The 26007-nt window shown below is 41.7% G+C and overlaps 1 protein-coding gene across 1 annotated transcript in view; it reads left to right on the top strand.

Moving 5' to 3' along the window:
• LOC134437470 (NACHT, LRR and PYD domains-containing protein 3-like) overlaps nucleotides 1–24973 on the top strand; it is a 62569-nt gene extending 37596 nt beyond the window's left edge. The window contains exon 8 of the mRNA XM_063186961.1: nucleotides 24732–24973. Coding sequence (XP_063043031.1) covers nucleotides 24732–24918 — 187 coding nt within the window. The 3' untranslated portion in view covers nucleotides 24919–24973. The remainder of the gene's footprint in view (nucleotides 1–24731) is intronic.
• Nucleotides 24974–26007: the final 1034 nt, after the last annotated feature.

The raw sequence follows: 26007 nt of genomic DNA, 5'->3' as shown, positions 1-26007 counted from the left end.
TTGAAATAATCCACGGAGACTTCGACATTTTGATGATAATAAAATCCTTTATTCCTCAAAAACAAGGCTGTAGACTGAAGCATTAACTTGTTATCTGTTAGAATCCATCGTTTCTGTTCGCTAGATTTCATTATTTTTTGTGTTTGATTAACTTTTGTCAAGCGAGTTCTACACGCGAAATCTACTTCCGGGTTTGAACAAGGTTGCGTAAAATAACAATAGCCCAAACCATGGAGTTTAAAGGTCAATGATATCTTATTCGGCCAATAGTATTCGCCCATCTGGTTGACAAAATCAGGGGATTCCCCACGTTAGAGCGAAAAGCAAACGCGATTGGTCCATGCGTAACCATCATGTTCGGTTGCTTGTGTTTTGCCTGGCCATGTGCGTAAATGACCTTCTCGCAGTTGCGCATAGCGGTGTTTCCCCGACAGCGCGAAATTTAAAAAACTCAGGAAGATGCAGCGTCGCTATTTTAATACGGATAAAGTCCTACAGCTGTTATTTGACGACGACATTTATGATGACATTGATTGTCTCAGTAATGGATATCCTGACAGCATGGACTCAGCTGAGGAGGAGCCGTTTGACGAGCGCATAGATCCCGTTTTGGACGTGTAAGTAGCCAACATGCGACTGCACACTAGCATTACTACACCGACTGTATGCACGCACCGATAGATAGATAGATAGATAGATAGATAGATAGATAGATAGATAGATAGATAGATAGATAGATAGATAGATAGATAGATAGATAGATAGATAGATAGATAGATAGATAGATAGATAGATAGATAGATAGATATGACTCGACTCTATATATAATAATAAGTTAGTTAGAACTTTATTTGTCCCTGTGGGGCAATGTATTGCACTCGCTGGCACAATACACATAAGACACAGTGAGACATAAGTTATAAGCAGACAAGCACATAGAACATAAAAGATAAAACACAACAATTGACATTCACACTAGTACACATTGGGTGGCTGCATAACTACTTGACCTCATTTAGTGCTTTTAATAATAATAATAAAAATAATAATAATAGTAATAGCAAATGTTATTCTATATTATATGGTCATATAATAGCTATCCAAATTTACAGGGTAGCTATGCATATAATAGTTATATAGTTATATAGTGCATGCTGAGCATTGCAAATGTATAATACTATATGCACAATATAATACTGTTTGCACAATCACTATGTTGTCAAAATGGCAAGGTAGATGCAAGGTACAGCGTAAGCGCTGTAATAGTAGTTGTAAAGGTCACTACCATACTACTGCTATTACACTTTACTAATGTGTTACTACATGCATTTGAATGCTTACATATAAATATACATAAATACATCAATTTAATGTTGCTGCTCAGATCAATTCTTTGTTTGTCAAAGTGTTCACTGCAATGAAATACATGCAAATGGTCCTTATTGTAAGAAATAACATGTAGTATGTATCTTCTTTACTTAGAGGGGAGTCTCCTGTAGATGTGGAGGTGGACAGTGGAGAAGAACAGAGCGGGACATGCCCTACACAAATTGGCAGATGAATTGGGAGCTTCAGAACATCTGGTGCAGGTTGCTGCAGCTTCTGCTGAAATACAGAGGCTGTCTGGAGATATCACAATACCTGCCACCACTTCTGCTGCTGCCCCTCCAAAGCCTTCCACCTCCACTGCTCCTTCTGTTGCCCCACCACAGTCTGCTAGTGACCGGCTACAGCCTGCCACGGCCACTGCTGCTGCTGCGGCTGCCTCCTTCTCCCGGCCTGCTGCCGCTGCCGCTGCCTCCTCGTGCCGCAAGCGACCTCCTGCTGAGACTGTCACCCTCTCCCCCTCCTCTCCTGCCCGCCGTCGCCCTCCAGTTGCCTCTGCTGCACGCTGCAAGGGTCCCTGCTGCTGCTGCGGCTGCCTCCTCCTCCCGGTCTGCTGCTGCTGCTGCGGCTGCCTCCTCCTTATGGCCTGAAGCTGCGGCTACCTCCTCCTTATGGCCTGAAGCTGCGGCTACCTCCTCCTTATGGCCTGCTGCTGCGGCTGCCTCCTCCTCCCGGTCTGCTGCTGCTGCGGCTGCCTCCTCCTTATGGCCTGAAGCTGCGGCTACCTCCTCCTTATGGCCTGATGCTGCGGCTGCCTCCTCCTCCCGGTCTGCTGCTGCTGCGGCTGTCTCCTCATTATGGCCTGATGCTGCGGCTGCCTCCTCCTCCCGGTCTGCTGCTGCTGTGGCTGTCTCCTCATTATGGCCTGATGCTGCGGCTGCCTCCTCCTCCCGGCCTACTGCCGCTGCCTCCTCGCGCCGCATGCGACCTCCTGCTGTGACTGTCACCCTCATCCTCTCCTGCCCGCCGTCGCCCTCCAGTTGCCTCTGCTGCACGACGCAAGGGTCCCTCTCCTGCACGCCGTCGCCCTGCCCCACCGCAAAGCCAGCTGTGCAACACAGCAGATGACGACCCTGATGGTTGGCAAGACATTACTGTCGCTGATGTCAAGCCAACAATACTTCTTTTCTCCCCCTAACGCCGCCCAGAAGTCCAGCTGGACTTGCTCCAATCATACTCCCCACTCGACCTTTGTGTTCTGACCAACGGGGCTCTGGTGTGCTTGCCTTGACTGACAATACAATATAGCAAACAAATTGAGAAGCGAAAAATGCATCGTTACAGGTACTATGGACATGCCCAGTCTTACTATGCAGTGTCACAGGAAGTATGACGTGCCCGGGCTACTTGTGTGGCCATTTTTGTAACTATAATAATATTACTAATGACTGTGTTTGTATAGTAGTGTTCGTTCAATCATGCAGATCTATCTATTTTAGAAGTCTGACAAAAACACACACACACATTTTGAGGTGTTCCAAGTCATACATCCTTGGGAAGCAACGTTTTGAGGAAAGGCTCCTTGAGGGAAAAACTCCCTTGGAAAATCATTTTCAGAAGACTGATCATATCTGAAAAATAGTACACAGTATGCATACATTCATATCCACTGCACCTAGCAAAAGCACAATGTGCAGTGCTTCAGTATAACAGTATATAAGTCTGGATAGGTTTTGGGCACGTTTTGGAGAGAGTGTGGACCCCTGCTGTAGAAAATACAGCTATGCTTCTCAATTAATCAAAAAAATGGGTTTATATAGGACTAAATGTAAATGTAAGTGGAGTCACACTTGATTTTTATTGATATGACTGTTTTTGCCTTTGGGTACTTTTGGAGAGGTTTGGAGAGGTTGGGTAGACACTTTTGGGAACGCCTATGTCATGTAATGGATATTCTTTTGCAGCTCTTACAAACCTTTGTCTATTGCCTTCAAATTTTTCACACATGTTGCCAACATATAGGTGCATCATGTCATGTAATTTTTTTGGACCTGTGCCACTCCTAAATAGTTGTGCACTATAGAATCCAAATAAATCATAGGCGATTTTTGATTTTTTTACATTTTTACTGCTGTGCCAACTGTAATATTGAATTCATAATGTTCTCATTAAAACACTTTAACTCTTTGAACATGATGTCCCAAATGTATTTTGTTATGTGGTTCATAAATTTTGTAAATAGCATATGTAGAACCAGAGATATTCTACTGTACATAATAAGTGTCAAATATAGGCGGAAATTGCCATTTTTTGCATCTGCATCAAAGGGTTAAATAAGTCAGTATTAGAGTTGTATATAACTGTATCGTCAGCATATAGGTGTATTGAACAATCTAGGCAGGCTGTTGGGAGATCATTGATAAAAATTTAAAATAATAGAGGGCCAAGCGATGATCCCTGAGGAACGCCTTTATCAATGACCGAGTACTGAGAAAGACTACCCTGAAAAAGCACACATTGTTGTCTGAAATGTAAGTAAGAGTTAAACCATAGAAGTGCCTGTTTAGAGAGACCTATCGAATGCAGTTTATCTAGAAGGATATAATGGTTTACAAGGTCAAAGGCTTTAGATAAGTCTACAAAGATTGCACCAGTGGACTTGCCTGCATCCAGAGATGAATAGATATCATTAGTGAACTTTAGTAGAGCTGTTGTTGTAGAATGTTTCGGTCGGAAACCTGATTGATAATGAGATAAAAGATAGATGATTAATTAATATAGTTGTAAAGTTGGTTGAATATAATTTTTTCAAAAACTTTTACACACTTCTAATTATGGAGATGGGCCTATAGTTGTTGATATCTGATGGGTCGCCACCTTTCAGAATTGGAGTAACTCTAGCTCGCTTCCACTTCACTGGAACCTCACCTGTGGTTAGTGATAAGTTAAATAAGTCTGTAAGTGGATATGACAATACTTCTGAGGCTATTTTTAAAAACTTAGTGTCCAGACCATCCAAGTCTTTACCACCTAGCTTTAGTTCAGAGATAGCTCTTTGAACATCAGTAGGTTGAATGGTAGAAAAGAGAAATAAATATGAGTCGACATGTTGGGGACTGGTTAAATTGTTTGAGTACTGTGTCTTTTTGTTACAAATAGCAGCAAAATGCTGGTTAAACGCATTTGCTATTGCAGAAGGATCAGAGAGAGTGTCATTGTTCAGTCTAATTTTAGCTGGAGTACTTGAGTTGGGTTTTTTATAAAGGAGAGTGTTAAGGTTATTCCAGAATTTCTTTGGATTGGTATAGTCCCTGCAAAGGTTGTTTTTAAAGTAGTCAGATTTAGCATTATTTAGTTATATATATATATATATAATTGCAGAAATGGATTCCCTGACCATGAAAAAATATAAGTAGACACCAGAAATATATCTGTACTCCTTTCACAACACGAGATATGACAAATTGTAGTGTATGGAACTGTCCGGCGGCCATATTGGATTTGTAATATGAAAAAGCTGGCAATTTTTTTTTAGGCAAGAAATATATTTTCCTCACCATGAATCACCAAACTGAAGAAAAAGGTCAACCAACAGCTTTTCAGAAATGCATACAACAATCAAAAAGCTATGTCCGGGTCAGTTTTGACCCGAACACCACAGATGTATATATATATATATATATTTGGACCTTTAAAATGTACTAAAATGATAAAACATATTTTTTTTGTGTTGATAATGATTATGACTGAGGATTCGATGAACCCTCATTCCAAGAAAATAAAGGAAAGTGTGTTATTTTCACACTAAAACTTGAAAACGGGTCAAAAATGACCCCATCACAACAGAAGGGTTAACCGCTTCAGGTCCCCGCATCTCATTTATAATGGCTTTGCAGGCAAGTAATATTAGCGTCTCTGCGACTTTGTGACTTTTTCTGATTTAGCTACAAGTTCAGACGTGGTAGCTAGCTTTAACCCTTTTAATGCCAATGTTATTTTGGTGAAAATGCTCGATTTGGGCATCACATATTCAACAGGCTGTGGCTGGACAGGGGTAACAGATAGAGCCTAACTGTAAATTACAAAAATGTTGAGGAAGACCCAAAGTTTATTTTGGGAGTAAATATGCATACCTAATTAGCATATTATGACGTCATATGGGGCGGCCATTTTGAATTTTTAATTAGTAATGGAAAATATTGATAAGTTTCAATAGATTTTCAATAGATTATTGAATTTATTTAGAAATATGTGGCATCCCATTACTGTCATGTTGTGCACATACATTATGGTCAAGTAAAAAAGTAGTTTTAAGCCTAACATATAGTAAATATTGTAACTAATATTGTAATAATAATAACTAGCAAGAAACGGAATAACTGGGAGGTTGTTGCCTGGAGTGCCAAAAGTGTTTGCATCTACCTGTGACTTTTTAGTCTGTGAAAACCTTTCTCAGACAGGGTAAGCACACATATTCAGTACACATATATGCCTATATAGCCTATTTTACTACACCTGTGACCTATATAGGCTACTGTAGGCCATTTGGATAAGGCGCAGGGGCAATGACCCCTGTATGCATAGGATCATCCTGGATGATCATCAGCATAGCTCAGTGAATGAATGTTACAGATTGTCACTTTTCACAGAACTAATGGGCACAGTGTCAAGATAATGGGCATAAAAAAAGGCCTAATTTGTATCATGAGGTGTACCCTTGTGAAATCAGTTTCAGGAAAAGGGGTGGAGAGGCGGAGCAAATCAGCATCACCTCTCCTGTTATCTCAGCTCTATTGACTTATAAACTGCTTCTATTCATTTTGGTATCATAGGCTACTGTTAGGCATACAGACAGATCGAAAGTACACACAGCCCAATTAGGCCGACGTTGTCACGTTATAGTAGGCCTATACTTTATAAGTAACACCTAAAGTCGGCTATCTGAAGGCGATTAGAAGCGGCACCATCTCCCCTCACGCATAGCGCAGCGCTTTCCTCTCCAGTCTCTCCGGTTCCGCCCCCTCTTCCATGCTGCTTTAGTGACATGACAAACTCTAATAAAGACAGTCCAACCACGGCGACCAGCCCAGTTTTCAACAAGTCTAAAATATTCGTGTTATAGGGTATGCGTCTTCATTTCGCCGTGCGCAACGGTTAAAAAAAAAAAAAAAAAAAAAAACGCGGATATTTCCCCAAGCCATGTATCGAATTTCTAAGGGATGTACAACGTCTAACAGGATAATCCATTACTTTTTGTAGCAGTGGTTTTCCTTACGGTCTTTCATAGAGGGAAATGACATACGTTATCTTTATGTTCTAGCTTTTTTGCCTACTCCAGCTTAGGGGAAGACGCACGTCAAAGTTCACCACCAAGTGAAATATAGCCTATTTCGATGAACACATGATGACTGCAATCACTTTAGGGGCGACATATGGCATTGTATTGCATATAAAACGCACGACATAGAAATAGTGGTTGCCTATTTAGAGGTTTATTCAGTGAAATTACGCATATCGCCCTGTGGGTTTGGATGACAATAAACGCTTCTCGCATGTTCTAAGGAAATCCCCCGTAACCATTTACAAGTCGCCAAGCAAACACATTCTCACAACCCCGCAAATGTTCATTAGTTTGTATTCAGGATCATGTTTCCTAGGTCTACACCGTGTTTCTGTGTTTGACAGGGGAGGTCCCAAACAGCCGATTGATCGTCTGTGTTGCAATCTCAGCAGCAACATCTTTTTTCTTATAATAATGGCGGCAATTACTTGAGGGGCGAAATACGCAATTGCATTGCACACAAAACATCATGACAAGTTGTCGTCTGGGGGCAGGCCAACTTGCTTCAGATTTATTCAGTGAATGAAACCAGTCGCATGCGTTCAGCTCGCCTGGAACAGGGCTTCGCCTTCGCGTCGCGTGTGTTCAAATGGGAACTCCCCTACCTAATGAAGTCTCCAAACAAACCTCTTCTCTCAATCCCGAAACTTTCCATTGAGTTATGGTTAGGATCAGTTATGTTTGTAAAACTGTTTATGTATGTAAAACTGACGCGATGTTTCCCTGTGTTTGGCAAGGGGATCTATTTCACTGCCTATTCGAATTGGCTGTTCTTCTCTGTAGCCACGGCTAAGCTAGCAATAGGAGACGCATTGTCTAAGGCCATATTATAAATGTCTACACATATACAATCAACTTGTGAGAAAATATAATGTCACTAAACATAAACCACAAAGACAAATTGCATTTAGAATGTATTTGGGCTTGAATTAGAGGAAATTATGTGCACAATCTCACAACGCCGATCCTCCTTTGTTTTGAAATAGTGACTTGCAACGCAACTTCCGCGTCTGGGTTTTCAGATGGAAATTACTCGAAAAAAATGCACTAAGAGGGGTCGAAATTCTTAGAAAGGATTGAAGTACCACATGTCTGCCACCCAGTGGAAAGGAGTATGGACAAGATTTTACACTCTATTCGACGTGACAGCCCACCTAATTCAATACCGCGACCTGTCGCAATTTTGCGACGACGGCAGTAAAAGGGTTAAGGTTCTCTCGTTTACCTTTTTCCTCTCATAAATGTTGCTTGGTTCTCTGTTTGCTTACGCAGGCCAACAAAAAAGTCTGCACTCTTGTTTTGTGAAGGGTGTTTCGTTTACATACCAAGCACAATGGAATCGTTGCATCCCACATACAAGTAGCCTACCGGTTGACCTAAATCCAAATGAAATGTAACTGTCTTTGTATTGACTCGAGCTCACGGCACGGCATTTGCCTTTTTTGACAGCTACTACAATGCTATTCGCTACCTGCTGCCACCTAGTGATAAGGAATTATTACATGATTAGGACGCCAGTCAACAGCAGACACTACATAATGACATATAGGCATTATTTGCTGATAAGAATTATTTTTTTTATTTTTTTAACACTTGACGATCTCTCACGGCACACTAGTGTGCAGCGGCACAGTGGTTGGGAAACACTGGGCTAGGCTACATATTCTGGGCCAGTGTGTAGTCTATATCACCTACAGTAGGTTGCCGATTTCAGGACATAGTCAAGTAGGCCTAGGGCCCAAGTTATTTGACAACTGTTCAGTTCCTCCCTCCCGACCCCTAAACATTTTACCTAGCTGCTCCCGAAAAATTGCCCCTTTCGTGGCATGCAGCATCTAAAGTTTGACCATCCTTCATCACATTAATTGAATAGCAAATATGCTGGCAGTGATCCCCGGCCGTTTCCACATGTCTCCCCAAGTTTCACCCTTGCCAAAGCGGAACCATAGCCTATCGACGAGAAGTCTGGCTGTTTAAAAATTAATCTGTTTCGGACACAGTATTGTGAACAATAACAGACAATTAGGCTAGACGTTTGTAACATCAAGCATAGCGTATGGGTAGAGGACCTCGACATAACCCCGTCACAAACTTGTGCTCCGTCCCCGCGCATCGCAATGCATCGTTGAATCGGATCGGATCGGATTGAATCGAATCGTTACCCTCCTGATCGTAATTGGACTGAATCGTGAGATCATTGACGATCCACACCACTAGTAAAGACAATTAAAACTGAGTCAATCAGACAGGAACACTTTTACAATATAGGACCACCATTATTCAACCGTTTCCACAACCTCACTGATCACTGATGCTTCATCTCTAAAGCCAGGGCTAAGAATAACGAAAATAGCAAAACAGAGTAGGCTAATAAACCGTAATGGAGAGACTGAGGAGACATGAAATCAAGCGGCGGAGTTCGGACCATTTTGAGTGGACCGATGTCGCTTGCTTTGTGTAGCCCTATCAAGCAAGCCTGTCTCATTTGTGCGATGAGCACAAAAACACAAATTGAACCACTCGTATAGTGTGAGTAAAAACAGACATGAACAACATTGTAGCCTAATGAAGTAGTGCCCCGTTACGTCAGCATGAGAGATGTGATTTTACATTTGGCGACGACATTCTGTCTTTAAAACTGGCGCATGCCGCTTCCCCTATTGCAGGCTATTACCTGATCTACACTGTCGTTACCACAAAAAACAAGGTAGCACAACTTAATACTATTACTAGCCTATATATCTGGTAAGTAGTAGGTTGAAGACGGGGGTATTATTGGTGCACTGTTTTTTTGCGAAGCAGAGTAATCGGCTTCAGTGTAGCTCATTGTACGTGTATCCCTCCCTCAGTTTTAGTAGGCTACACGTGGAAAGAGTCAGCCAATTGCGCGTTGCATGTAACATTGGGCATAATAACACAAGCGTGATCCCTAAACAAGACCGCCAGTCGACGGTGTTTTGTTTTTATTATTCTGTCCTGCATTCACCGTCTCAATTCCGCTCCTAACTTATAAGTGATGACTGTTAATTATTTCTGCCTATTCAAGTCAGGAACGGATATCCTCAGGATAGCCTACGGACTAATAGGTTGAAGACGGGTTTTTTTATTGGTGCTTGTGAACATTTCATCCTTTCAATGCGCTGTTGTGCGCGATCGACGGGATTCCGGTTAACTGGGGATGTGATGGACTGCATGTGGCTAATCATCTGTGATTAGGACTGCAAATTCAGTTGCTTCGGTGGAGATTCAAACCAACAATATGACTGGGGAACTATGACTCCTTCGGAGGCTGGATAACCTGTCGCGCCACGACATGTCACAAAAGGCTGTGCAGTGAGTCCCGTGCACTGCACTGCACTGCTGTAACCCACCCCCTCCCCCACAGACAAACATTCCTGTTCTGAAAAGTTCAACACGTTCTGAACATTTTAGCCGCTTTGCATTAAGTTTTCGAGCAGACACTTGTCCACGGTGACGCAACATCGAAAGAGAAAAGCAGAGACTGTTCACAAATAACTGAATAAAGATTTCATTTTAAACAAAAACACAGCATTTGTATGAAAATGTGCTGGGTGACCACACTGCCTAGGCCTATCCAGATGCACGTATAGCAACAATGAGAAAGAGAGGGAGAGACGGAGAGAGAGCAATTAGCGGCGTATCTGTGTGTGTGTGTGTAGTGTGTGTGTGTGTGTGTCGGGGAACATTTGAAGTGAAAAAACAACCCTCCCCCACTTCAGCATCAGATGTTGGTGGTCTACAAGTCAATCCTTGTTTACCCGATCTTGTAGCCTAGTAGGCCTATTCATGAAGTTCATAAAGCCATAATATCGGTAGCCTATTATAGGCTAAGATATCAAAAATCCCTCCGCAAATTTCTGCATTGCCTGAGTTCATAGGCTAAAACAACTTTATTTAGGCCTGACTTATTTAGCTTACTTTATTAGCATTATTTAGGCCTATTATCGTATTTAGGCTTTAACGTAGGCCTATTTTACAAAATATCCAAAGAAGGAAAAGAAAAGACAGACAAGTTGAGGCTTACTGATCGTAGCCTATTACAGCAAATCGAACATGCGCTTTATGAACACACTAGCCTGAGGGCAAACATCTTCTTGGCACGATTGAGATAACCAGGCCATGCCAGGAATTCAACTACCTGGGCACACACTAAAATACTGACAGACTACAATTGCTTGGATCTTCAGTGGGTCCGGGGGGATGGGTGGTGATGGCACGCTTACGCTTGATGTATTTTTTCCCCACCCCTGCATGCATGCACGCGGACACACAGGGTCGGGACATTCACCCAATACCATGAGCAAATGACTGAGTGCGGCTAAATATGCCTGTTGCATAGCGTAGCCTAATTATTCACACATCACGTCAAGTCACAAATTAGTAGTCTCTTGCAGTTGACCAAATTAACGTCCTTCCTGTAGGCTGCACTAATTCAAACAGGTAGAGAAGTCGGCTTAGCCTATAGCCAAAGTCTATAAAATGTAGCCTATTTTTTGTAATTTCCAATTATCTAGGCTATGTTTACGATAACGATTTGTTGCGCTATGACGGTGCTCAAGACAAGTTGGATCATAGTCATCTCAAGTGCTCCCGTTAAAAATGGTTGGGGTGTTACACCGGGAAAACCGCCGTCTTCTCTTTGCTGCCTAAATTGTAACAGTTTAAATGCCTCATCTCCAAGCAGCACAATCGAAACTATTGGCTATCTAGCTTGTGAGTTTGGCTGGTATTCAACAAGACGAGTCAATTGGAATTAGGTCTTGCGAAGAGTGGAAAGAGTTTCGTTACAGGCTACATCGCGTGTGTGTGTGGGCGAGAGAGGGAGAGAGAGAGCGAGAGAAATAACTTTTCCCCCACTTGTCCCCCACCCATCGCACAACGTGAAAGTTGAAATGTGTGTAGCCTATGCTTAAATAGGCCTACTGCCTAAACTGTAACAGTTTAAATGCGTCCTCTCCAAACAGAGTGTGTGTGTGTGTGTGTGTGTGTGTGTGTGTGTGTGTGTGTGTGTGTGTGTGTGTGTGTGTGTGTGTGTGTGTGTGTGTGTGTGTGTGTGTGTGTGTGTGCGTGTGTGGGCGGGCGAGAGAGGGAGAGAGAGAGAGGCGCTTCCCCGCAGAAAGAGCAAGGCGATGTCTCCAAATATTAGACAAATGCAGCTTATTTTAGTTAAGTAGACATCAGGGAAGTATTTTGCTTAATAGCAACGCCGACCTGATTGGTTCATATTGCTCTGAATAGCCACAGAAGGCTAGGCTATATTTTAATGGGTTTACGCGCGCGAGGTCATCTAACTGTGGTCACGCCAGGTGCTATTACGAGAGGAAAACTATAGTACGTTGGAAAACATTAACCCTATCCAGACCGGGCTTTTTTGGCATTCCTGGGACCGGGTGGGGGGGCTCTTTTGACCCTTTTGATCTCTGATTGACATAAGTTTGGTGTCATTATTGGTCATTATGACGTCATTATGACATCATTTCCTGTTGTATTGCCTTAATTTTCACCTAATTGTATTTTCCATCTAACTTGGGTAATGCACATCAATTTTAGTTATTTTGTGCATCAGACCACTTCAAAAGTTCACAAGGGTTTCTGATGCTAATGAAAATGTAAAAAAATGTGAAAAATTACTTGACAAAATCACGTCGTAGATATGGCAAAGCGGCTTCTGTTTCATATAACATTGCCGCAAGCAGTCAGCCCTCAACAACAGGATGCATTATTACTAAATTTGCAGGGCATGATCTACATTAGTCACACAAGCAATGACAAATAAAAAACAGAAATAAAATTGAGGTGAAATGTGCATTGGTAACGATAAAAGCAGCTATTTGATTATAAATGTGATGACGTCGTCAAATTAGCATACATTAGCATAAATTAGCATAAATTAATGATAATTAATTAAGCTAATAATATATTAGGTAATGTTATGCTAATGTAAAGGATTAACTATACCATAAGTAGTATGCAATAAGGAGGGTACACTGATGAGACTTAGATCAATGATTTTTGGTCAGACGTACCTGTCGGAAAACCGTTGCCATGGCAACAACAATAACGATAAACTTAATCTTTTGGTATCACATTGTAGCCAACTTCATTTTAGGAAAAGTCACCAAGTTTCGTAGTCATAGCTTAAGTCATTCAGGAGTTATACGACATCAAAGTTGGTGCGGGCACTTTTAGCCCCCCCCGGTCTGGATAGGGTTAAAGTCAGTTTAAGCCATGCACATGATGAACCAGTTTTCTTGTTTGAAAAAACACTCTTCCCGGTGCGCAGGGTGCATGCATTTCTGACTGACCCAGATGAAATCACATGCACGGAACTCCATGGTTATAGCCTGAGTATCATCCTCCGTAGTGACCGCGGACGGCAATGTCCCAGTTTACACCAAGCACTATCAAATGTCCTGGTTACAGACATCACATCGCCATCATCAAGTTGTTGTATTTCAGTTGAATATGTAAGAGGGCTTGGGGAGGGGCTTCGACTAGCAGCGAGCCTATTGGCTATTCAGATACTGAACAAATATCTGAATTCCAACTGCCGGGGGTGGCTGCAGGGTCAGACTCCGTGGTCAGCAAGCGAAAGTATTGAGCCAGCGCGGTCACTACGGAGGATGATACTCAGGCTACCATGATTATGAGATGACATAGCATAGGCTATATTTCTCACCGCATATCATCATCATAGCCTACAGTGAGACATTGTTCTTATGAAGCTGGCGGGAGATATGCATCCACATGTGAAGGACAATGTGCCATGATTTTGCGCACACTTAAAGACAATTCCTTAATGGCAAATCTACCCACTGTTGCATCAAACTTATAGCCTAGGAGTATGTGTATGTGTATGTGTGCGCGTGCCCGCGTGTGTGTGTGTGCGCGTGAGTGAATGTGTATTGTGTGTAAGCAAGAGAAAGTGTGTGTGTGTGTGTTTGAGAGAGAGAGAGAGAGAGAGAGAGAGAGAGAGAGAGAGAGAGAGAGAGAGAGAGAGAGAGAGAGAGAAAGAGAGAGAGAGAGAGAGATATCATATATATACAGTTTTTGTTAACCCTCCTGTTATCCTTGGGGTCTATTTGACCCCTTTCAATGTTTGACATCTCACAATTCACAAAGTACACATCTTTCTTGCCTCATACTTGATGACTTTTCCTAATTAAGTGGGGAGAACATGGTTAACTGACATTTTTCATCATTATACTTTCCTGATGTCCTGTACACATCTTGCATACATCTGTGTTCCTTGGGGTCGATTTGACCCCAAAGTGATAAACTGCATAAAAAATGTAATGTCGTGTAAAATTCACTTACACTGATGCTTTATAAGTCTTAGTTCACATTAAGTTGACACTTTTACACACTTCAGAGGGCTTGTTAATATTAAGGGCCCTAACACTGATAGTTCTGATGACACAAACATTTGTCAAACAAAAAATATTCCCACGAGAACGCTGATATTCCCGAATCCCGCACTAGAGGGGGAGGAGCCTCTTACCCTGCAGCATGGAATTTAATATGTAAACCTGACCAGCATTTCACACAGTTTCCTCCAGTGATATCTGTTAGTCAGAAGTAGCCTACATATGTCTTCGAACCAAAGATTTTCTACAACTGAGGTTTTATCCCAGCTTTTTGATCGTGACAGTGACATAGAGAATGAAGATGCTTCTGAAACAGAGGATAATGTTGAGGAGAATCCAAATCATGACTTATCATCAGATGAGGGAGAGGAGAATGAAAGCCTTCATGTTGATCCCCCTGTGGTGTCACAAGCTCCAACAGACAGGTTGCTGTCCAAAAATGGCAAAATATCATGGTCTGTCTCCCCAACTGAACAGCACGGGAGACGAAGCGCTGCTAATGCAATCAAAATGGTTCCAGGCCCCACCAGGTATGCAGTTAGTCGTGTCTATAGCATAAAAACTGCATTTGAGCTTTTCATTACATCACTAATTGAAAAGCAAGTACTTGACATGACAAACTTGGAGGGGAAACGTGTATATGGAGACACATGGCAAGACATCGATGACACCCTTTTGCAAGCCTATGTGGGGTTACTCATTTTAGCAGGGGTCTACAGATCAAAGGGGGAGGCTACAGCTAGTCTATGGCATCCTGAAACAGGAAGGGCCATTTTTCCTGCCACAATGTCTCTGAAGACGTTCCATATGTTGTCACGTGTTATTCGCTTTGATGACAGAGAAACCAGGCAGGGAAGGCGTGCACGTGACAAACTTGCTGCCATCAGGGATGTATGGGACAAGTGGGTCCAAAGATTGCCCTTGCTGTACAATCCAGGACCCCATGTAACAGTGGATGAATGTCTGGTTGCTTTCCGGGGTCGCTGTCCCTTCCGTCAATACATCCCGAGCAAACCAGCGAAATATGGCATAAAAATTTGGGCAGCATGTGATGCCCAGTCCAGCTATGCCTGGAATATGCAGGTGTACACAGGCAAGGCACCTGGTGAAGCACCTGAAAAGAACCAGGGGATGAGGGTGGTCCTGGACATGGCTGAAGGCCTGTGTGACCATAATGTGACATGCGGCAATTTCTTTACCTCATATGCCCTATGCGAGGAGCTACTAAAAAGAAAGATCACAGTGCTGGTAACAGTAAGGAAGAACAAGCCAGAGCTTCCAACTGCACTTATCCCAGTGAAAACCAGAAAGGCATCGTCATCAATGTTTGCCTTTACCGACAGCGTCACTGTCGTCTCCTACTGCCCCAAAAAGGGGAAAAATGTGCTACTTATGAGCACCATGCACCACAATGCTGCACTCAGCAGCAGAGAAGACAGGAAGCCACAGATGGTGCTTGACTACAATGAGACGAAGGGAGGAGTCGACAACCTCGACAAGGTCACTGCCACCTACAGCTGCCGACGCATGACTGCTCGTTGGCCCCTTGTCCTATTCTTCAACATCATAGATGTCAGTGCCTACAATGCATTTGTAATATGGATCGAAGTCAACAAGGCGTGGAACAGTGGGAAACTCAATTGCAGGAGGATTTTCCTGGAGGAACTTGGTTCTGCACTCGTCAAGCCGCACATTGAGAGAAGGCGGTGCCTTCCCAGAGCATCACCAGCTGCTGCCACTCTTGTGAAGGAAGTGCAAAGTGGGGCCAATGCTCCAACCTCTCCAGTGGCCAGGCCTACTCAGGGGAAACGCGGAAGGTGCCAGGTCTGTCCCGTCAGGAATGACTCGAAGACCACCAACAGATGCGTGAAATGCAACAAATATGTCTGCAAGGCACATGCGGATATCTTGTGCTCATTGTGTGCACAGTAGTAGTCCTACATCAGTTTCAGTCTACATATTGAAAAAATGTTCTGAATCATAATAGTTCATTTCAGTCCAATTCTGAAAAGTTCATGTATTGTACCATTTTGGCATTGTTGTACTGTGTTCTACCTACCAGTTTTTATGATGTTACAAGTTAATGTTTTACATTTTGTGAGTGAATAAAACTACATTCCATTTGTATGAAATTTTGTCTGTTTTTTGAACTGGGTTCAAATTGACCACGAGGACAAGAAAATGCAATTATTATCACTAAACAAAATTGCCTTTCTTATATAATGGTAGAAATATTGAGTGAGAGATAATAAGAAGGCATTGAAGTTAAAATGAAGTCTTTCTTTCCAGTTTTAAATCAGAAAATGAGATTTTATGGATATTTTCACATTTTCGTTTAGTCATTGATTAGGTATTTTAGACAAATGGGGTGTGTGTGAGGGGGGCAGCAACCCTTGAAGGGCTTTTTTATGTTAACAACAAATAGAGCTGAAGGGCCAGACACAAAAAGTTGAGAAAAAGTCTGAAATACAGTCCTTTTTTAATGGATTAAAATCGCTGGGGTCAAATTGACCCCAAGGATAACAGATGTTTGAAATTTTGAGGGTAACAGGAGGGTTAAAAAAAAACCTTCTGGATTATGGGTTCTTGGGTCCCATGCGCTACCACGTGGTAAAGCCTATAGCGAGCGCTCCCAAGTATAGCAAGCGCTCCCAAGTATAGCGAGTGCTCCCAAGTGCCACCTGGCGGTTGTTTGGGTACACTGCAGCTAGGCCCGGTACGTACCGAGGTGGATGACGTGGCATTACCTCGGTAAAGGGTGTGCATTGTAGGGGGACCGACTGTAGAATGAGAATATATATGTCATGATGTCATGAACCGGTAACACTTCCAAATAAGGGGCCATAATTAACAGTAAAGTAGCTACAACCTAATACTTAAGTAAGGGTTAATAATCATTACTTAATGCCACATTAGACACATATTAATTGTTATTAATGTATTAGTAAGCAGTTACTTAACTATTAGATAACTGTTATCTTGTGTTACAAGTTAATAGCATGTTATTATTTAACTAATAGATAAGTAAGGGCACAGTTAATAGTTAAGTAGCTATCAGGTCATACTTAACTAAGGACCAAAAGTAACACTTACTTAATACAAAAGCAACGCATAACTAATGGTTATATAATACATAGATATTGGTGTTTGGGACCCTTATATTAGAGTTGGCTGTGGATAACTAATGGTTAATTAATCGATAGATATTGGTGTTTGGGACCCTTATAATAGAGTTGGCTGAGCATACCTAATAGTTAAGTAATTAATCTACTGTGACATCTAGTTTTCACTCGTTCAAATCACTGTAATAGTGTCATCAGGAGCCATTATATAGCAAGGATTGGACGTACACTTCTCAATGATGGTGGGATGATGAGATGTAATTTTTTCATGTACCACTTATTAAATTTAATGGTAAAAACCCTACAATAAATGCAGAACATTATGAAGAGTAACAGTTTTGAAATGAAACTAAACCATTCCTTTGTGATAATTAGGTTAATGTTTGAGAATATTAGCTCCAAGAAGAGCAGTGCATGATGGGTACGCAATCTATAGACAACAATAATTCGGTATTATTTAATCATTAGATATGCCTTACTTTTGTATTAAGTAAGTGTTAATTAAGGTCCTTAGTTAAGTATGACCTAATAGCTACTTAACTATTAACTGTACCCTTACTTATCTATTAGTTAAATAATTATATGCTATGAACTTGAGACACATGGTAATAGTTATCTAATAGTTAAGTAACTGCTTACTAATGTTTAACATGTGAATTAATAACAGTTTATATGTGTCTAATGTGGCATTAAGTAGTGATTATTAACTGTTACTAAAGTATTAGGTTATAGCTAATTTGCTGTTAATTATGTTAATTATAATTATATATACAGTGCCCTCCATAATTATTGGCACCCCTGGTTGAGATGTGTTTTTTAGCTTCCAATTATTATTATTTTTTTCTAAATAATATGGGACCTTAATGGAAAAATAGAGAAAAATCCAACCTTCAATACAAGTGCATTTATTCAGTGGGGAAAAAATCCCACATAAAGAAATAATTATTTGACATCAAATAATGTGTGTCACAATTATTAGCACCCCTGTTGTTAATATTTTGTACAACCCCCTTTTGCCAACAAAACAGCACCTAATCTTCTCCTATAATGTTTCACAAGATGGGAAAAGAGAGAAAGAGGGATCTTCAGCCATTCCTCTTTGCAGAATCTCTCTAAATCATCCAGAGACCTGGGTCCTCTCCTCTGTACTCTCCTCTTCAGCTCGCCCCACAGGTTCTCAGTGGGGTTGAGGTCTGGGGACTGAGATGGCCATGGGAGGAGCTTGATTTTGTGTCTGGAGAACCATTTCTGTGTAGATTTGGCCATATGTTTAGGGTCATTGTCTTGCTGAAAGACCCAGTGACGGCCCATCTTCAGCTTTCGGGCAGAGGGCAACAAATTTTGATTTAAAATGTCCTGGTATTTCAAAGCATTCATGATGCCATGCACCCTAACAAGCTTCCCAGGGCCTTTGGAAGGGAAACAGCCCCACAGCATCACTGACCCACCCCCATACTTCACAGTGGGTATGAGGTGCTTTTCAGCATGCGCATCTTTCGTGGCACGCCAGACCCACTTAGAGTGTTTGTTGCCAAAAAGCTCAATCTTGGTCTCATCTGACCAAAGCACACGGTCCCAGTTGAAGCCCCAATACCGCTTGGTGAACTCCAGACGTTTGCGTTTATGATTGTGGGTGAGGAAAGGTTTTCTCCGTGCATGCCTCCCAAACAGCTTGTTGGCGTGTAGACAGCGCCTGATGGTTGATTTGGAGACTTTGTGACCCCAGGATGCTACCATTTGTTGTAATTCTGTAACAGTGAGCCTTGGAGATCTTTTGATTTCTCTTACCATCCTCCTCACTGTGCGTGGTGGCAAAATAAACTTGGGTCCTCGTCCAGGCTTGATTACCACTGTTCCAGTTGTTTTGAACTTCTTAATTATTCCTCTCACAGTGGATATGGGCAGCTACAGTTGAGGGGCAATCTTCTTGTAGCCTCTGCCTGACCTGTGAAGGTCGGCGCACATCTGCCTCACTTGTATGCTGTGTTCCTTTGTCTTTCCCATGTTTAAGAGTGGATAAGAGAAATGGCCTCTGTGTCACATCATATTTATACCCCAGGGAAACAGGAAGTGATGAATTACTAATTAAATGTTCCTACATACTCTGGTAAACTTTGTAAACTACTGTAGAAATGACAGAAATGCTTCAATTATATTTATTTCCTGGGAATTGTTAAGGGTGCCAATAATTGTGGAACAGGTGATTTAATGAAAAATAATTATTTTTTAGTCAGGGATTTTTTTATTTTCCTACAATTCATTTGAGTTGAAGGCTACATTTTCCTAACATTTTCAGTGTGACAGTATTCTTCTGCAATAAACACTGAATTTATTTTAAGCCTTTTAACACATCTCAACCAGGGGTGCCAATAATTATGGAGGGCACTGTATATGGCCCCTTACCATGTGTCTCAAGTTAATAGCATATAATTATTTAAATAATAGATAAGTAAGGGTACAGTTAATAGTTAAGTATATATATATATAATATATATAGATTAGGAATAAGCAACTGGAGTCTGTGGGTTGTGCTCAATTGATAACGGGCAAGGGGACGTTTGCGGCACTCCGCTTCGTGTTGTGCCCCACTCCCCTTGGCCGTTATCTCATGGCTTATTGCTTAAAAGTCGAGAACTACGATCTACAATATATCCAATCCATTTCATACTGGTGCTTCACATCTTTCTCTGTCTCCAGCAAAAAAAAGTTCTCTCAGCAATGGGAAGCTACATGAGAAATCAGAATAATTTGGCAGGCAGTCCGAACATCTCTGCCTTTTTCGCTAGAACAAGAGTCAGTAATAGAGGTGAAGTGAAATATTTCTCAAGGGTTGAAACACATAGCCTACTCGCACACGTGGGCCCTTTTTATTACCTTAGCTCTCAAACTATTTTTTAGACTCATTGGCTTACTGCCACACTGCCTGCCTGCCGATGTCATTCTGATGCACCAAACCCCAGCTGGTATCACAATTTTCTGTTGCTAATAGACTCAGTCAGGTCGCAATTTGACATAATTATTACTATTATTATATTATTAGAATAGCATTGCTATTTATTTAGACCTGCAGACGGCACAAACAGTGTCGAGTAGCGTGAACTGCGATTCCAATTTGCACCGAGTAGAATGGGCACGAGACCTGTGTGTCTCAGGCGCCTATACTTCTCACTCAACATCCCCCGCTGTTGGCAGGAATATGCACACTTCTTTTGTCTTCATTTACTTTTCTACTTAGTATACAAGCTCTTCTACAAACATCCCGACCCCTGTCACCCTCCAGGTGTTGACTATTGAGTCTGTAACAGGCAAATTACGACGCGTTTCCTCATCCCCCGTTGCAATGAACGTCGCCAGCATAGCGACAGTATACAAAGCAGCACGCAATATTTACCTCGCGTCTTGATCGGAAAAACCTTCCCTTCCTCATTATATAAGTCTCCTGCAGAAACAAACACTTCTATTGTGTACTTACAAGTGAATGAATGAAGGGTTTTCCTGTTACAGTCCCCATGATCGACAAATAGGCTATCGATAGTCTCCCTCAGGCACCATAACATGGGAAGTTCTACTGCGGCAGAAAATACACTCCTGTTTGCATATTACCTCATTTAGGGGCGAAATATATGATGAATACATATGTACAACCATGACAAGTTACCATTTGAATGCATTTGGTCGTTTATTCAGTAGAATTATCCACGTAATGTCACTGCAGAGTTGCTTCCGTCTTTCGAGTTGTTTCACAGGGGAGGAGTTACTTCCGCAATGAACGCGGTTTGTAGTTTTGTAGTTTTCTTAACCCTATCCAGACTGGGCTTTTTTGGCATTCCTGGGCCTGGGGGGGGGCTCTTTTGACCCCCCCCCCCTCATAACTCATGAACGGAATACAGTATGACTACGAAACTTGGGGGAGATGATCTACATATGGACATCTATGAATGACATAATTTTTGTGTAATTATCTATTATTATGACGTCATTATGACATCATTATGTTATTATGTCCAAAATCTCGCCATAATGGATTTTCCAACAAATTTAGGTAATGCACTTAAATTTTAATGATTCTATGCTTCAAACCACTTAAATGCTCACACAGTTGTCTGATGCTAATGGAAATAACAAAAATATATGGCGTCATAGATATGGTTAAGTGATTTTTGGTCAGACATACCTGTCAGAAAACCGTTGCCATGGCAACAGAAAAAATGATAAACCTAATCTTTTGGTACCTAACTGTAGCCAACTAAATGTTAGGAAAAGTCACAAAGTTTCGTAGTCATAGCTTAAGTCGTTAAGGAATTATACGACATCAAAGTTTGTGCGGGCACTTTTAGCCCCCCCCCAGTCTGGATAGGGTTAAACAAAATACCATATAAAGGCGTCCCAATGTGTTTAGAACTGAAGTAAAACATGTCTGCCACCTATAGAGGTGGAAGTTGAACTACATTTGATATCCTATTTGAAAAAAACGGCCGTTATAAACAATACGGCATCTTGTCGATGAAAGTCGTCTGTGGCGCCCAGAGGGTTAAGATCCTGCCGAATCCGGATCCTGTGAAAAAACGGATCTTGGATCCTGTGCATCTCTAGTTATTACATTATATCTCGTGAGTACACATATTTTTGCAAATTTGTGAGTATATTTTTTCATAGGAGAGCATTACAGAAATTTAACTATGACACAATGATTAATGACTGTCGTAATAAATTTGATTTCAAGTCTATATGTACTGGTTTTAGCTTGTAATTAAAGTTGTGCTGTAGGTTGAAGAAATTCACATTGGGATAAGTAAGATGAGAAGACAGAAGACACACCCTTCCTTATCCTCTGGGCTTGGAATCATTACCATCTGAAACGGACAGTGGCTTCAAAGTCACACCAGGACATTTACATTTCTAAGGAAGGCCCGAAAATAGTGCCAAAAGGGACTGTGAGGGGAGGTGTGGGTGTGTGTGTGTGTGGGGGGGGGGTTACAGATGTATAAAGATGTTGGTTGACCAACTAGAAATTTGTGTGTAAGAGAGGACAGTCTACCCGAAGGTCTTGTCTTATGCTCCCGGCGTCGATATAATAAAACTAGGGCTGTCATTCTAACGCTATAATTCGATTAATTAATTACAAGGCGCATTAACGCGTTGTAAAAATCAATGGCATTAATTATTTATGGGTAGACATACGTTCTAAGCGCATGGCGTGGCAACTGAATTCACTCACTCACGCTGTGATAAATACAAGCCGTCCGTCAACTTCTAAAGCTAAAATACAATAAATACAGCAAATACAGACACTTTTCTGTCTTTTTTCATGAACAAAAGCATATGTTTGTATTTAATTATTTTTAGATATTTTTGAATTATTACGAGATGCCAGTTGACGCTGCATTGCTGCGAACAGCTGTTCAGTTTAAAAATAGCTGTGGACCAACGACGTTTTCCTTCAATTAACACAAGCAATCAGACAATCTCTAATACTAATACCATGTCAGACAAAATGTGGTGTTTTTCCCATTATCGATTTGTCTATATTTGATAACTTTTAGAAAGCATTTTATCACGAGATGTAAGCTACAAGTCTGCGCTCGGCAGCTGGTTCATCTGATATGAATAGGCCTACAGGCGCATTTCAAGACAGTTTATCATTTGATTTGGCCATGGCAGTTGTATAATAGTTGGACTTGTGGTAGGCCTACTTAAATCTTTCATACAACTATAGCCCAGCATACGAATGCATTGACTGTTCAGGCTTTGAAACACACGACGCAAATATTTGTGTTCATGATGTGTGACCGCGGTAGCCAAGCTACTAACTTACATAGAGCCTACCGCAATTTCAGCAGAGGTTTCTGCTCATCGGCAGAACAACACTTGTATATTCACTACAACATCAAACCACTTGATAGATACTCGCTACCTTTTCCACGCTGCACATAAGAATCAAAATATTACAGGCTCCGAAATTACCCCATGACACAAGCTACAGTGCAAGTGTCAACAGCGCAGAGTAGGGATTTCAATTTGACAGCACAAAGTCATCGCAAGTGCTGGAAGATGATCTTCTCAAGTTGGGTTGTGATTACAGCGATTTGAGTGATACATGCCACGTTCAGAATAAAATAATACCACTGTGCCACAGATGTCAAGTTGACAACTTTGATCGCTAACTTCCACTGACACCTCAGACACTGACGTTTTCTAGCTTCAACCAATCGCTATAGCCTACAGAGATAGGATGTCTTACCTTTCGTGCAGAGTTTGGAGAAGTTTACATCAGTCAGTCTTTCTTGTCCTGTCTTATATCCATAGAATATTTTGGTGTAGAATCAATGTTTAGTCCAAGCAAGGGTTATTGGCTAGCTCAGTGCAGTTATCATTCCTGGCTAATCCAGCTCCCCAAAATGTAAACAAAACGTGAATGAATGCACGTCATCAGGGGGTGTTCCCATTTCCTTGAACTCTGACCTTTTATGATAGATAGATAGATAGATAGATAGATAGATAGATAGATAGATAGATAGATAGATAGATAGATAGATAGATAGATAGATAGATAGATAGATAGATAGATAGATAGATAGATAGATAGATAGATAGATAGATAGATAGATAGACAGACAGACAGACAGACAGACAGACAGACAGACAGACAGACAGATAGACAGATAGATAGATAAGATACTCTAGATTCATTTTTTGTGTTGGCTAATTTAGCCTATTTATTCACTAACTCTGTTTACCAGTCCTATTTTAACATATTAGTAGGCCTACATCATAGGGCCTATATTGTAATTATTATTATTATTATTATTATTATTATTATTATTATTATTATTACTATTATTATTATTATTTCGCGTCATGAAAAGAACATACGAGTAAGTGCGATTAATTAGATTAATTAATTACAAATTCTGTAATTAATTAGATTATTTTTTTTAATCTACTGACAGCCCTAAATAAAACTGCAGCAATCACCACAAGATGTTTAAGTTTCTTAATGTTTAACCCACATGACCTTTTAACAACATATATAACCGATACAATTTCTTGTTCACTCAGGACAAAAAATAAATCCATTAATGTTTGAATATTGTCCACAAAAGTGAGTACAACCCAGATTACAATCCGGTAGAGAAGGGGCAGTGTTGGCTCGAATCGTCTCAAAATTAAAAGGGATTAAAAGGGAGGTCATCTGTGTGCGTTTCAACCTTTCTTCATTGAACTTTTACATTTTGAGTCTGCACTTGGCATATTGGTGTGAGATTTGAATGCAATCCTATGGAGAGTATCACAATGTGCTTCATGTTTCTGTTAGGTGTAATTCAGATTCCCAATATTGACAGCATTTATGAATCCCTAAACCATGTGTGTGTGTGTGTGTGTGTGTGTGTGTGTGTGTGTGTGTGTGTGTGTGTGTGTGTGTGTGTGTGTGTGTGTGTGTGTGTGTGTGTGTGTGTGTGTGTGTGTGTCTTCACCTTATGTTTGCATTCCTTACCAAATCTCCATATCTGCCCTCCTCTCCTCCTCTCCTCCTCCTCCTCTGTCTCTCTCCAGGCTTGGTACATGCCGTCTAACAGCAGAAAGCTGTGCTGCTCTGGCTTCAGCTCTGACATCAAACCCTTCATCACACCAGCTACAGCTGAATCTGAAATACAACGGATATGAACTAGGAGACTCTGAGGTGAAGCACATCTCTGATCTACTCCGGAATCCAGACTGTCAACTACAGGAACTAGAGTAAGTAAAGAGACCAGGGGAAACACTAGAAATTACCTATTTTCAGTTAAATTCTGTCCTATCTCCTTACATGAGTATAAAGGTTGTCTCGAAAAAGACATGAATATATATATCTTGCCACTTTGAAATATCCAAAGGAATGTTGTCAAATGATGGAATTGCACAAACACAGTGGACTGCTGAAAAAAGGCTTATTGTCCTGCCAAACTGTGTGTGTGTGTGTGTGTGTGTGTGTGTGTGTGTGTGTGTGTGTGTGTGCCTGAGTGGGCTTTTTTCAAGTGTGTGTGGCCAGCGTGCTTCTTTACACACACTGACATAGACACAGTGGACCGTGTGTGTGTGTGTGTTAGTGGGGGGGGGTAAGACTGTAAAATAGGGGGAGACAGATGGGTGGGGTAGGGAGGACCGAAAGATGTGGAGGAGCGGGGGGATGAATGAGGGGGTGAGCGGGGGTAGGGGGCAGACTATTTTGGTTGGGGGGGGGGGGGTGAGTCGGGGTTGAGAGGGAGTTGAATTAGGGGGTGGGGGGGGGGCAGAATAGTGTGTGGGAGTATGAGTGAGGTGGGTGGGGGGAAATGGGGGGTTGGGGCGGGCTGAATAATGTGTGTGTGTGGGGGGGGATAAGTTGATTCGGGGGGTGGGGAATTGACCTGTCAAACTTTTCACATTGGATGGGGGTGTTGAGGGAAAAAATGGGTGGGGGAGGAATGAGTCAGCGGGGGTGAGCGTGGTGGGGCAGAATGGTGGATGAGTGAGGGAGTGGGGGGGGTGCAGAATAGTGGGTGGGGGGTCGGGGGGGCAGAATAGTGGGTGATGGGGGGACAGAATAGTGGGTGGGGGTGGTTGGGGTAGAATAGTGTGTGGGGGGGAGATGAGTGAAGGGGTGGGGGAGGCAGAATAGTGTGTTGGGGTGAGACACTGTAGAGCAGGGGAAAGATGAGCGGGGGATACATGTATGAAATATCTTTGTTAGCGTGTGTAAAGACACCTGCTGGGCCACAAAGCCAACACACACACACACACACACACACACACACACACACACACACACACACACACACACACACACACACACACACACACACACACACAC

The sequence above is a fragment of the Engraulis encrasicolus genome, chromosome 21 (assembly GCF_034702125.1).
Source record: "Engraulis encrasicolus isolate BLACKSEA-1 chromosome 21, IST_EnEncr_1.0, whole genome shotgun sequence".
In the NCBI taxonomy this organism is placed as follows: Eukaryota; Metazoa; Chordata; class Actinopteri; order Clupeiformes; family Engraulidae; genus Engraulis; species Engraulis encrasicolus.
This window is presented reverse-complemented; position numbering and strand designations above follow the sequence as displayed.